This window comes from Pinus tabuliformis, chromosome 3_2 (assembly GCF_031772625.1).
Source record: "Pinus tabuliformis cultivar Carrire ecotype Pingquan chromosome 3_2, CPIR1, whole genome shotgun sequence".
Lineage (NCBI taxonomy): Eukaryota > Viridiplantae > Streptophyta > Pinopsida > Pinales > Pinaceae > Pinus > Pinus tabuliformis.
This window is the reverse complement of record NC_142302.1, coordinates 1195946351-1195960944: the sequence shown is the minus strand read 5'-3', so window position 1 is coordinate 1195960944 and position 14594 is coordinate 1195946351. Positions and strand designations below refer to the sequence as shown.

General features: G+C 35.7%; 1 protein-coding gene across 2 annotated transcripts; it reads right to left on the bottom strand.

The window, feature by feature from the left end:
* Window positions 1–1589: 1589 nt before the first annotated feature.
* LOC149185017 (leucine-rich repeat receptor protein kinase HPCA1-like) lies at window positions 1590–9179 on the bottom strand. 2 transcript variants are annotated; one of them, XM_089417755.1, is made up of 19 exons: window positions 8815–9179; window positions 8578–8698; window positions 8373–8444; window positions 7511–7585; window positions 7356–7427; window positions 7086–7229; window positions 6894–6968; window positions 6749–6820; window positions 6557–6625; window positions 6337–6405; window positions 6096–6170; window positions 5932–6003; window positions 5696–5833; window positions 4935–5431; window positions 4680–4826; window positions 4442–4584; window positions 3177–3402; window positions 2836–3074; window positions 1590–2477 (listed from the first exon to the last, which is right to left on the bottom strand). In XM_089417755.1, the coding sequence occupies exons 1-19, from the start codon at window positions 8948–8950 to the stop codon at window positions 1947–1949; spliced, it is 2973 nt and encodes a 990-aa protein (XP_089273881.1). In that variant the 5' UTR covers window positions 8951–9179; the 3' UTR covers window positions 1590–1946. The 2 variants fall into 2 exon arrangements, with proteins under 2 accessions (XP_089273881.1, XP_089273882.1); XM_089417756.1 differs by lacking the exons at window positions 8373–8444; window positions 8578–8698; window positions 8815–9179 and adding an exon at window positions 7684–7974 and having other exon boundaries at window positions 1591–2477.
* Window positions 9180–14594: the final 5415 nt, after the last annotated feature.

The window sequence follows — 14594 nt, the reverse complement described above, 5'->3', positions numbered from 1 at the left end:
CCGGAATTCAGTTTTTTGCCTCTTTCTTTCTCTCTCCTCTCTTCTTTTTTCTTATTCTTTGTGCACGTTAGTCCTCTAACGTTGCGTGGGGTGCGAAAGCACTCGAGCCCTTGTGGCAGCTTACAAAATGTTTCAATGCATCTGCTAGTGTAACTTTTCATTATCTTTTTAATAAAAAGTTACCGTTTTTTTCCTTGGGAAAAAAAATCTAGAGTTTACATTACCAATATGAAAATTAATATACATATAACAGCCAACAAAGACAATGTATCTATCTCTCCATATGCAGTAATGTGAAGTTATTGGCTAATTCATGAAATAAATACTATCCCTCAATATGTAGTAATATGGCTAATCCATGAAATAAATATGATTTTTAGGTCAAGTGGATGGACAAAAATCAAGATTTCTAGGATATGAGATGGTTTGAAATTCATATAAATTATCACAAGACAACCTTAAAATAAGAATAAAATTATTATGGACCGAAATAAAAATAAAAAACAATGCTTACCATTCTTTTTTCCCAAACAAATGGGGCAATTAATCATTCCCAAAGCTAAAATGATATCTAAGATTCTATACTACAAACTTTAACAAATGCAACTCATTTTTTACAAACTTATCTAAAATTGTACACTACAAACTTTGGCCAATACAACTCATTCTTTAAAAACTCTAAATATTTCTAAAAAAAATATACTTATCTTCCAAGGGTTTTGGAATAATAGACTTCTTCAGAAAAATATAAAAAGAATACAACACCATTAATAAATACAATTATATATTTAATCATTCACAAACAAAATTCAGCGAGAATAAGTGACAACGTGAAAAATCATTTCATCTCCAAAACCTTAAATAAATTAAATAAATATTAATGTTTTCATAAATAAGCCAACTCATTCTTTAAAAACTCTAGATATTTCTTAAAAAATTATACTTATCTTCCAAAACCCTTCGAATAATAGACTTTTTCAGAAAAATATAAAAAGAATACAACACCATTAATAAATACAATTATATGTTTAATCATTCACAAACAAAATTCAGCGAGAATAAGTGACAACGTGAACAATCATTTCATCTCCAAAACCTTAAATAAATTAAATAATCATTAATGTTTTCATAAATAAGTACAATTATATATGTTTAATAAATTAAATAATCATTAATGTTTTCATAAATAAGTACAATTATATATGTTTAATCATTCACAAGCTGACACAAACAAAATTCAGCGAGAATAAGTGACAACGTGAAAAATCATTTCATCTCCAAAACCTTAAATAAATTAAATAATCATTAATGTTTTCATATTTATTCTGAATTTGGTTTAGCTGGACTGTTTTAGAGAAATATTATTATCCTATGTAAGCATATATTATTATTTTATCTAATTCTTACATGGAGTATGTTAAGCTCATAAATAAATATTCGTTATAACACCATATTAAACTTATAATGAATATTTGTTGTAATAGTTTCTAGTTTTATTATCTGAGAAATGCGTAGAAAATAGAAGATATATATGTTACTCAGGATATATATGAAAATATTTCATATATATATATATATATATATATATAATTTCTTTTCAATTATCTACACACCAATTTCACTGCTTTTATTTGATTTCCACATGACGGACGGGGAATATGAAAATACAGCTTAAAATGTTTTGGGACGCACAAAAGTCTTGCGAACGCTGTTAGTAGTTGCCAGGCTGATACGGTGAATTACATTATGATGTGGTGGCTGGGCTAAATCTATTTGTTCTCCTCGCTCAGATTACGCTCTATTTTTCATTTTTCATAAGGACCAAAATAACACCCCAATATTTTTCATGAGGACCAAAAGAACACACCCTAAATATAATGTGGTGTTTTGAAGAGAACCTGCCCCATGGCAGGCTTAACAGGCTTGCTATATCTAGCGTAATAACATCACTTGGGCTCTATGGAAGGGTTCACAGCGAATCCACCACTGTATTCAAAGGAAGGGGTGGAAGTTACAGCCTCATTATGATAATTATAAAGATGCTGACCTCTCTGTGGAGAAGCTGTTGGATACTCATGCTGTGTCTTTGCTGTTGGATACTCATGCTCTGTCTTTGCTGTTGCATCGTATGGTCCTCCCACAGATTCTACGATCAACTCCAGCTCCGTCACCACGTCCCTCATTTTAGGACGATTCACAGCCAAATCCTCAACGCAGCGCAATGATAAACTTACGAAGCTTTCAAAAGCTGTTGGAGAAATGGGAGCCTCTCGGAGAAAGGGGTCGAGTATTTGCCGTCGGACTGCATTTATTCCACCCGTTTCCATTGCAGTCTTCACCTCCGGAACCAGATATTTCCCTCGTTCAACCAGGGGCTGCCGAGATGCTAGGATTTCCAGTAATACCACGCCAAAACTGTATACGTCGCTCTTCTGGGTCAGCTGCTGCGACATGTAATATTCCGGATCCAGGTACCCCTGCCCAACTCATTATTGTTTCAATTTCACGATTAGATATTAGTTGCCTTGAGCTTAAGTCCATTGTAGATTACTGCTATATATGGGGATCGGACAGATATGGATAAAGGTAAATCTAATTTTGGAATATAATTGACTTCACCCATGTTTATCAAATTCCAAAATATCAAATTCCAAAATATTACAGAAATTTTCAATAACAATGTCTCACTAATTCTCACTAATTGCACAGATTCCAAAATATTACAGAAATTTTCATTAACGATGTCTCACTAATTCTCACTAATTGCACAGAGTTTATGCCGTTTTTGGAGGGCTGGAAAGTTTGATGAAAAACATATGGAGTGCTGATACTCACCATAGTTCCTTTGACTTGAGTTGATACATGGCCTGCATTACCTGCGTCTTCATAAAGTTTGGAAAGTCCGAAGTCGGCTACCTTGGCAACCATATTCTCGTCCAGTAAGATATTGGTCGACTTCACGTCTCTGTGTATTATGGGTGGATCTGCATGCTCGTGAAGATACGCCAATCCCCTCGCTGACCCCAGTGCAATACAAAACCTCTTCCGCCAATTAAGACGAATTCCAGTTTTACCTGTTAATTTGGCAGACAAATCATTGTTTTCAATTTCTGCGCTGATTCAACTAATATGACGGACATGAAACAAAAAGTGGAGGGATAAGGATAGAAAATTACCCGAGAGACTATCTCTGAGTGATCCATTTGGCATGTACTCGTACACAAGCATTTGCTCCGAGCCTGGCTCGAAACAAAATCCAATTAATCCCAGCAGATTCTTATGATGGACCCGAGACAACATTTCTAGTTCCGTCTTAAATTCTGCAACACCTTGGTTAGACTCTTTCCTCGCTCTTTTCACAGCCACCATCTGCCCCCCACCGAGCAATATCCCTTTGTACACCTGCCAGCTCCATATGAAAGTGACATTAATTCAGTGAGTGATCAGATATTCATAATGGAGTGAGTTAAAAGCTGAATCAATATCACAGCCCTCACACACTTAAATATCTCAGCACTAACATTTCATAGCCGTAAATGAATTGTTTTTAATATGATCCTAACTGAAAATTTAAAACAGCGTACAGTCAGCCTGATTAAAATCGGTAGCATATCTGAGAATGGTTTTTTAACGCTCTCATTACGTCATAAATATAAAGCCTTTGGAGTCGCAATCCCCTGTTTCCAACCCGTTTAAACAAAGTAGAAATTATGTAGAAATTAAATCCAACCCGTTAAACCAAGTAGAAATTATGCAGAATTTGGATCACAGATCTAGTGTACGTTTTTTTTACCTTCTCATTAGTCCCTGGCTATAAGTCCTTTGCATTCACAATCCCCTGTTTCCCACCAGTTAAACTAGCATTCACAATCCCCTGTTTCCCGCCAGTTAAACTAAGAGGTTTAAAAATTAGATGAGTATGCATTCATCCCAGTTAAAGCTAGTCGGAGATTTGGGATTTTATTTGAACTGTCAAATATCTTCACAAATCATTTGGAGTCACAAACCCTATTTCCCACCGGTAAAACGGCGTTGTCTACCGAGGGCGTAGAGCTAAAACTTGTTTCCTAAAAAATATGATGTCAGGGGTGCTTGAATTTTGTTTAATTTAGTTTTTAATGTTTTTACCCTGAGACCCAAAATCTTGAAGCTTCCAAGGTTTCCAAAAAATTTCGCCAGATTTTTACCAAAATCATCTCTGAATTTCCATTATTTTCCTAACAAATTTGCATTCTCGTTAGACTACTCGCCCGGGAAACTAAGTAGCAATTGTGCAATGCTTTCAGAGGGAAATTGGCGGTCGCGGGCTTGGAGGTTTACAGGAGTAGGGGGCTTGGATGCTTCCCCCTTATCCGGTCGCTCTCACTTAGCCGAGATTTTAAGGTCAGTGTTCGTTCTATACACTAAACAATGAGTTCTTGAGACGACTCCAAATTTATACCTTGCCAAAGCCTCCTGAGCCAATCTCGTTATTCCTGGAGAAATTATTGGTAGCCGTTTTCAGTTCTTGAAACGAAAAAACTCTGGCGCCTTTCAGTTTGGGAGCATCTCCACTATCTCCTCTGCTTGTTGCACCCCAGGAAGCTGATGGAAAACTAACAGAAATTAGTTTCTTGTTTGCATCACCAAACATATATGTTAAAGGTAAAAGCAGGTGCTACAAGGATAGGGTTTCATACCAAATGGGTTTGATAATTCAACGGCCTTTGCTGCTTTCCTTCTTTGCCATAATGCGTAAATCCCTATGGCAATGATGGCAATGATTAACACTGCAGCACCAACTGCTATTCCTGAGATTGCCCCTGTACTTAGAGACTTCGACTTTCCTGAAATTAAACAGCCAGGAAAATAGTTCAAGCATATTTATAATAAAGTTTAAAGGATGCCCATGTTTGTTGAAAACCAGGGTTCAAGAGTAAAATTGAGTTTCTCACCTGCCAAATAGTTGTAAAACGATGGTATAAAATAGTAGGGTCCAAATTCGTCTGGAGGCTTGTAGCTTTGATTGCTTAAAGCAGAACCAATATTTATGATTTCAGTTAGGTCAAAAGATTTCCTCCCGGGCGGTGGGAAAATCTGGAGTGGTATATTCAGATATCCGTTTTCATCAAACCACATGCAGCAGAGATATACTGACCCCTTTGTCAAGTTTAATCCGGTACACAGAGAATTCTCGAGGCTTTGGAATCTGTCAGTATTCGTCAAAGTTGAAAAGGAGGGAGATCTTAGGACCATGGTGCCCATATATGGCGTTGCACACTGACAATTCTGAGGATTAACTTTCTCTGAATCTCCAGTGCATGCGATATAGTTTCCACAATGAGCCATATCAGTTTTGTAGGAGGTTGCTTGAGGCGCACCTTCATCAGGACGGCACATCGGGCTATTTGATATGAGTGGTCGTGAATCACAAACTGGGTTACCCTCAAGTCTGCATTCAGACAAAATCTAGATAGTTACATTAAGGAATTGATGGTGTACAACTTTGGAATAAAAGTAGCTAACCTTCAAATATCACATCTTACTGAAAAAAAAAAACCTTCAAATATCACATCATTAAAATGCCAGAAAAATTCAGATATGCAAAGTGTTTTCCCTCTTCTTATTCCTATAGATACAGCAAGGTTTCCGATATATATAAATGAATCAGAAATGCACATGAATCAGTTTAGAGGGTTATCATGGAAATCCATACGCCCAAGTCTTGGTAAAGCTTTTTCCCAACGGAATGTCTGTGATGTTGTTGTATCGAAGGTCTATCAACTGGAGCTGCTGGCTGACACTTCCTTCCAAAATTGAGATAGGCCCATCTATAGAATTATTGGAGAGAATCCTACACCATTGGAAAACGAAGATCACTGACTGGTCAAGTTTGAGCTTTGAACAATGAAATATTGACGGTATGGGAAAGAAAATATTAAATACACTCACACTGTCTCAAGCTGTTGTAGGCTAAAAAGTTCAGCAGGAAGCTGCCCATTCAAATTACTGTTTTCTATCACACTATAGCACAAGACAAGGGGATTGGAAAAACCAGTTAGTTTGCAAAATATCAAAACTTTATTCGTTTGGAAATTCAAATCACTTGAACTTACATAGTGGTCAATGATGTTAGATTAGATAACCAGCTAGGCAGATCGGAGACCTCGAATGAATTATTGCTCAGGTCCCTAAAAACAAATACCATACACCCCAATATTGGAAGTCTTAAATTGATGAACTTTTGAATTGTTACTCAGATCCCTAAAAATAAATACCATGCGCCCGAATATTGGATGTCTTAAATTGATGAAATTAATCCAACATCTATTGAGAAAGTTTGAACTATCTACTTACAGATACTGAAGAGAATCCATCCGGGATAAGTCAGGTATAGAACCACTGAGTTTATTATTTGATAGACGCCTGGCAAAATACAAAGAATCAGTGAATTTGAATAATTTGATTAGGGAACTTGATCCACAGTAATGATTTTTAGTCGACTTTTCTAGTCCAGAACAGAACCCATCATAATGATCTAAAATCTCTGAACAGGGGCAATCTGCGATAATCTTACAAATCATTAAGTTCCAAATGTGCGATGTTGGACGGAATTGGGCCTTCTAAAGAGTTTCCATCAAGCCTCCTGTTAATCATAGAACAAGATTTAGATTGTCTGTTGAGATATTGAGACATGAGCAGCAAAGAAAATGCAGCAGAACGTTATTCTTAGATTAAGAGAACACGGCGTTACATATAGAAGACTCACAGGACAGTCAAGGTTGATACGCTCCCAAAGGTTGAGGGGATCTTTCCTGTAAACGAATTGTTATCGAATAATCTGCACCCAGTTGCCCTATGTTCAGTATCTAATTTGATAAAATCCTTACATTACAATGAACATGGTTACTCACATATGTTTTAGGGTCATATTTTTGTGAAAAACCTCCGGTGGAATCGATCCGCTCAATTTGTTTTTATTGAAGTGGCTTGAATAATCAATCACATAACCATCAGTTAGGAAGGTAGCAACGTAAAAATGCATATTCCTGTTTATAAGGAAAAATTAAATTGTACTGTCAAAAAAATACATATATCACACTTACAAGTGACCACATTTAACAAGTCTTTTCAGCTCAACTGGAAATTCTCCGCTAATGGAATTGTTTGACAGATCGAACCAGTAGAGTTTTGTAAGATTACTCAAAGATGGAGGAATACTTCCTGATAAATCATTTGAATTCATGTCCCTACCAAAATCAACGAGGATTCAAAGTGTCATAAAGTGTACTTGTTCATAAAATAAGGGTTTTATCTGGAGTATTTTCTGACAGATTATGAACAAAATAAGGGTTTTATCAGGATTATTTTCTTACAGAAAAACGAGCTTGTGCAGCTTACCCAGCTCTTCTGGAATGCGCCCAGAAAACCTACAGCCTATCAAAATCCTAAAACGAACTAGAAATTAGAAATTATTGAACGATTTGAGCAAAAAAGGCTATAATTGAATTACAGGTTTCAAAATGCTTACAACGTCTGAAGTCGCTGCAAATTTCCCAATTCGCTCGGAATCGTTCCTGTCAATCCTGGATTGTACGATAAATCACTGCAATAATGGCTTCGTTCAGTCAATCTACATATTTTAGTAATTATACTCTCTTATTTCCCACGCAAGCCCCAATCTACATATTTTAGTAATTATACCTTCTTATTTCCCATGCAAGCCCCAAGAGAATGTTTAGTTAGTACTAATCTAATTGTGTCTGGAGAAGGAAGGTGCTCTGTATAGGAGGTAGATGTGGAAGATCCATCACCAGATTCACTGCTACAACTGTGGGTCTAAATGCTGGATTAAATCTAGATGGTATAAAAGTATTGCACACGAATGAAACTAGGTCTGTGTATTACAGAGGAGTTTCAGACAAATAACTCCCTCCGCAAGCCTCAGAGGGTTAGCTTAGTTGGAGTCCTTTAAAACATTTTTGCTTTCAAGAGGCGATGGGTTCAATTCTTCTATTAAGAGGTTATGAGTTTAATTTTGCTATTCTGCTATTGAGAAATTATGGGTTCAATTCCCTGCTATTAAAAAAGTCATGAGAAATTATGGGTTCAATTCTCTACTATTAAAAAAGTCATGAGTTCAATTCTCTAAACGCTCATGAATTCTCTACTATTAAAAAAGTCATGAGTTCAATTCTCTAAACGCTCATGAATTAAATTAGAGTATAAACTTAAACCTTTATGGACATAATGATATCCATTCTCGTGAACTGTGAAGCAAATAGAAAAAATATGACTCCCTTAGCAACTTCAATATATTCATATTCATTTCACACCCAGGTTTGGATGGTACTAGCTATGCAGTACTCTTGTGATGACTTCAGTCAACTTACAGAATTTGTAGTTCTGAAAGGCGCCCAATTTCACCCGGCAGCTGCCCTTTGAGATTCACAGAAGAGAGAGTCCTGTAAAATTTTGTCCATGGAAAAAGGCTTTAGGATTCAGTTACCAAACAGAAATTTCCATAAGCGGCATGGATGTTCGCTTCGATTACGAGTTGCTGCTATGATTTGAAACCAAGATGCACAAAATACTTACAAATAAGTTATTCTGGAACCGTTGCAAGTAACGCCATCCCACTTCGAACCGCAGGGGTCTCCGCCTTTCCATGTCGATGGTGTATTTCCCAATTGATTTTTCAGAAACAACATCGTGCTCACTGGACACATTGAAATTCGCCATTACCCACTTATATCAGCAGTACCTCTGTGTTAAAAAGTCACAAAAATAAATATAATTACTAGCTGCCCAATGACCAGTATCGACAGAGCTTACCATCTCTGCTGTCTGTGAATCCTGCACTAATCACAAAAGAAGAAAGCAAAGGCGTGATGAAGAGGAGCGCAACAGAAGCAGAGAGGTGAGACATTGCTGACGCGTATAGCACTGAAACGGGAAACACGAAAGACATTCGGTATCTTCGATGTGTTTGTGAATTCTATGTCATTCGAATCATTACTTGAATTCCTCTCTGGTTCACGGGCCTGAGAATTGGTTTGAATATTTAAATAAATAATTAACCATGATAATTTGTGCCGAGGTTCAGTGTAATTCTAGCCACTGAACTTAGCCTTGTTATTACATCACAATATGCCGTACTACGGCCGGATTCCACACACGGCGTTTACTACCAACGACTTGGTTAGATTCTACCCAACCAACGCACGCATAAATCAGATTGGATGCCAAGGCGCGGGGACCACGTTGAATTTTCTGTGGCGGATTTGAGACTCATAACTGAATAGAATAGGGTTTGTTTTAAGTAGGTGGTCTCGATACGGAAATTGAATTATGATGTTTGTTCAGGTTAAAAATAAAAAATTATAATAATTTAGTTTTCAAATTAATATTGGAATAGAGAAAGCTTACTCAGTTATATGCAGATTTAGTTTGACTAAAAGTTAGGAAATAAGTTTTTATTGTCATTAACCTTAATTTTGTCTATTTTATCTCTAAAAAAAATTGAGCATAGCTATCATTTGACAATCCACAGCTATCATTAATTGATTTTTTTCTATTTTATCAATAAAAGAAGTTGAGCATAGCTACCATTTCACAATCCACTACTATCATTTTTGCATAAAATTCATATTATAAAAGAGATTCCCCCCCAAAAAAAGTATTCAAGCCACTTAAAATTAACTTATAGATTGCCCACGAGAAGTACACCTTCACTTCTACCTTGGAATCTATGCAATTAACTGGGTCTCCGGGTCTCCTAATCAAAGAAAAATTGTGTTAAATTATTCTCTAAAATCCATTTAATTATCAAATAAGATAAATATTTTAATTTACTTGTACATTATTATCTTCTACTTTTTAGTGTCTTTTAATTTACTTGTACATTATTATCTTCTACTTTTTAGTGTCTTTTAGTGATATAAATTTTATCAAACTAAAAGTTTGCATAACTTAATTATAGCCCTCTCACACATCACTTTCATGAGAAAACGTCACAAAATATTTAGGCAAGCCTCGACGAAATAGAGAGAGACATTACTCGGGAATGTGGTTGCTTATTGGACATGCATATATTAGTTGTTGTGGCCTAATGGATACCCAATATGGGTCATACAAGAGGAATACACAATCAAAACATGTACACAATTTATTTGTACCAACATATGAAGGCATTACTAGCTCATCAAAATGTTGGTTGAACTTTATCTATATATGAAGACCTTGGACAGGGAATGAAGCACATAGAGGACCATCGTGTCCTCCCACTCGATCCAAGTAGCTCCCCTAAGCATGGAAAGGAACCCATTGAAGTGGAGCCTTCCAACTCTTTTTAGCATCATGCTTAGTTTTGTTTCATTTTGTTTCCTTCTAGTTTTTAGTAAGTTAAATAGTTATGGTTGGGTAGATAGGATAGTTGTCGATGAGAGAAAATTCAATTTTAAGGTATAATTTTGGATTTCAAACTAAAATTATCAAAAGTTTATGGTCTTTCCACTAGTCTGATTTCATAAATGGAAAACCAAGGCAATTAAAACCTTGAATGTATATGTTATTTGATAGATCAATAGAATTTAACTTTACAACAACAACAAAAAAGTGGGGGGTTGATTTAAGATTTTTTGTTAACAATGGTACATGTTTTGTAGTTCATAATTGTAGAATACTATCATTTTAACACCACAAATAGGGGTGATATTGAAAATAACACCTTTCAATTTCGAGTTATTTTTGGAGTTTTTGAAGGAAACATAAGGGTTTTTAGGGCTAAATTTCTCATTAAGAGATTAAAGTTCTTGTCAAGATAGTTATTTGGTTAACAATTGCACCCAAAAAACAACCCATAAATCATGACACAAAATTGTTAATCTTGTCAAATACCATATTAAGGGAGGATGTTATCACATCAACCAAATGACTTAAATCCTAAAACCAACGTCTAAGTCAATCAATATTTTAGTGTAAGTAATACCATATAAATCATCTCAAACTCACAATTATTAAGTGTGTTGGTATATTCACAGCATGCACATAGACAACAATGTTTAACACTTACATGATTTGATTTTGATAATTATTTAAGATAAATATTTTAATTAATTTATTTATTATTATTATTATTATTATTTCATAATTTGATTATAAAATTTCATTTAGATAACTTAGTCTATTTAATTATCAAATAAAATAAATATTTTAATTTGCTTGTACACTATTATAATTATTTAAGATAAATATTTTAATTTATTTATTTATCATTATTATTATTTCATAATTTGATTATAAAATTTCATTTAAATAATTTAGTTTATTTATCTATTGGTATTGCTTAACTATTTAATTATAAAAATCAAATTTAACCATTAACATTTATATGAAAAGTTCAGATTAATTCAGTTTAACAAATAACATTTATATGAAAAGTTCAGATTATAAAAATTCAGTTTAACAAATAACATTTATATGAAATTCCAATATGAGGAAATTTAGAAAATAAAGCTAGTTTCACTAACAAAAACAAGTATTGGTGAAATTTGATGATTAAATTACTAATTGCTAAGTATTTTAGTTATCAAACTAGCACAATTACACATGAAGTCTATCAACTAGCACAATCACATTAATAAAGTGGTTGAAATATATTGATTAGAATTATTTTCATCTTCTATACATTTCTCAAAATCATTAAAAGTGGAAAATAATACCTATGAACATATTTCAACGACTTTATTCATATAGTTGTGTTAATTTAATTATCAAATTTATAAACTAGTCATTATGAAAAACATAAAATACGTTACCATGTAATTATAAACCTCAAATTTCGCATAATAACATTATAAAAAAATTTCAATCTAAAAAGTAGTCAACACCTTTACTTTTCATGTAACTGGGCATGATTTGATATTCCCTGAGTTAGTAGGAAAAACATTGAAAACTTTCAAAAAATATATATTTGTTTCCAAAATGTTTTATTTAATGATGATAATGATAATTAATATTTTCCAAAATATTATCAAAATTCTTCCACATTTATAAATTAATTAAAAAAACGTTCTCAAATAATAATAATTTTGCTTATTATTTAAAATTTTAATTATTTAAAATATATTTTTATATAAGTAAAAGATAATAAAATTTTAATGTAGATAATATTATAAAACTGTAGTATAACTTAGGAAACCACTTTTTTTTAGGTATTTTTTGTAGTTAAAAATCGGGTAAATAATTTTAAAATTTTGAGTTTAAGTTGTTTAATGTATAGAATTCAAGTTCTCTATAAGATTCTCACGATAGTGAATCTATTTATGCATTCAAAATTGTATTTTAATCAACAAAAAAATCACAATCTTACTTAAAATTGTATTTACTACTATTACAAAATATATATATATATATATATATATATATATATATATATTAAATATAATATTTATTTTAAATTTTCAAATATTATTTTTTATTTATTATATTCTCAATTTCCCCGATCGGGGTGTGAAAAGCAAGAGGAAGTAAATGAAGGAGAGGAAGGCCATAGGACATGGTGGGCCGAGGGGGATCAACCACCCAGTTCGCTCGGAAGGCAGAGGGAGCAGAGGTTGGCATGAGGCCACGAGAGCAGGTAGAGGGCAGTGGGGCAGCAGGTAGTACAGGGTAGAGACAGTTGTGTGAGAGGGAAGAGAGGAGAGAAGAAGGCCAGGTGTCAAGTGTTGCAGAGGGAGGAAGGCAATGGCAGTCGACAAGTGGTGAAGTAGATGGAGTAAACTCACGATAGGAGCAGTCGGCGGTCGGAGAGGATTAATGATGGGCAATAATGGGGATGTCAGGGAAACCAGATCCTGAGAAACTCATGTTGGAGAAAGGTTGGCGGACGGAGGACGAAGGCACGTGGTGAGCCCTTCGAGCGATAACCGAGCAGGTGGCCAGCAAAACAAAAAGGGAAGACAGTTAGGCTAAGAGCCATTTGCATGCAAAGAGATAAGTTAGGATGTGCAACTGAAGGTGGTGGAAGTGGAGGGCTAGAGGACGTCGAGATGCGACCGGTTTTCGTTTGCAAGAACTGGTATGTCCTCTCGACTCTCACTCACGACTGTATGGAAAACATGTTTTTAGAAGATGAATGTTGGTTAATAGAAATGATATCCCTGAATGCGGCCACTGTCGAGACCTTCTGTTTCTCTTAGGGTTTTGGCTTGTTATCCTGGAGAGAATTTGTTAGGATTGTCAACTGGGGAAGGCTGTTTGGGAACCCTGGTCTTGGTCTCAAGGTAGATACGTCTCGGGGTATTGCGGCCTGCTGGAACATCCTCTGCGGTTTCCTCTGTGACTGTAGGAACAAACCTATCAAGTTGTTTTGGTTGAGCATGTGGCTCGGGAAGGAAGGTGTTTTAGTTAAGTGTGGAGGGTTAGAAGTGTCCGTTGATCTATTGACAAGGCAAATACTCCTCCATCCTGAGTCGAGCCTAGACCTGGACAAGGGCCACAGGAATAGAGGTAGTAATTGGGGTTGCAATCGGGGTAGGGAAATAGCTCTAAGAAAATCCCTGCTCAGCTCCTTTGTCTAGACCCAGGGTAGGGTTGCAATTACATTCATCCCTCTTGATAAGCATTCCCTGGGTCGTTGGGGAGGTGATACACAAGGTAGGGCTGCAACTACAGTCAGGTGGAGAAGCAGAGAAGCCTCGTGGGCGCTGGGTAACTAGGCTCTTCAGATTCTAATGGGAAACCATCAGAACGATGGGGAGGTCATTATTCTCCTACGAGGGAGGAGAGAATCCGGTTGTTAATGGGAGTTACCATAGGTCTCCAGGGACGGAGGGATTGAAAAATCCAACGCCAGAGAAGCCCCACTCGGAAGGGGGGAAGACTGAGGTTACTCTATTTAAAATGATGTTGACTTATATTATTTTCTTGGTTTCTGTTTTAGGTAATATACAAGCAGAGCGTAAAGAATTTTGGAGTCTCGGAACTCAAACCATGCTCCAACTCAGGTATAGGTGCATTGCTCGGAAAAGGAGGAAGAAAGTCGGAAGGAGGACAGGATGGCCAAGGAAGGTAACCAAGCGGGAAAGAAAGTAAACAGAGGAATGGGAAAGGTCGGAAAAAAGATGAAAGGATTGGAACTGACTTCTAGCAGAGGACTGAGTAAAATAGGTAGGAAAAATGGAAGAGAGAGTATGTAGAACTTGATCAATGCATACATCGTAGGAACACCGCTGAAGGTGAACGCAGTAATTTCCGAATGGGAAAGAGAACTAAACAATAACATAGCAAATCAAGAGATCAAGGCAGAGGAATGGGAAACAATGGTTAAAGACCTCGGGAATACCAGAAGACACCAAACGTTGTTCTGCCAAACAATTCAGCAGTACTGGGTCATGAAAAACATCTTGGCCCATGCAATGACAACCTATAAGGAAAGAGAAGAACCAGAGGAAGATAGACCAACTGAGCCAAGCATGAAGGATCAGCAAAGGGAGATCCAATCTGTCCAATTGCATATGTATCACAACAACCTCAAGGTGAACAGGATTGAACAAAGCCTTCAGGATATGAAGAGAAGTGAAATCCTAGGTTCAGGCGTGAAAACCCCAACC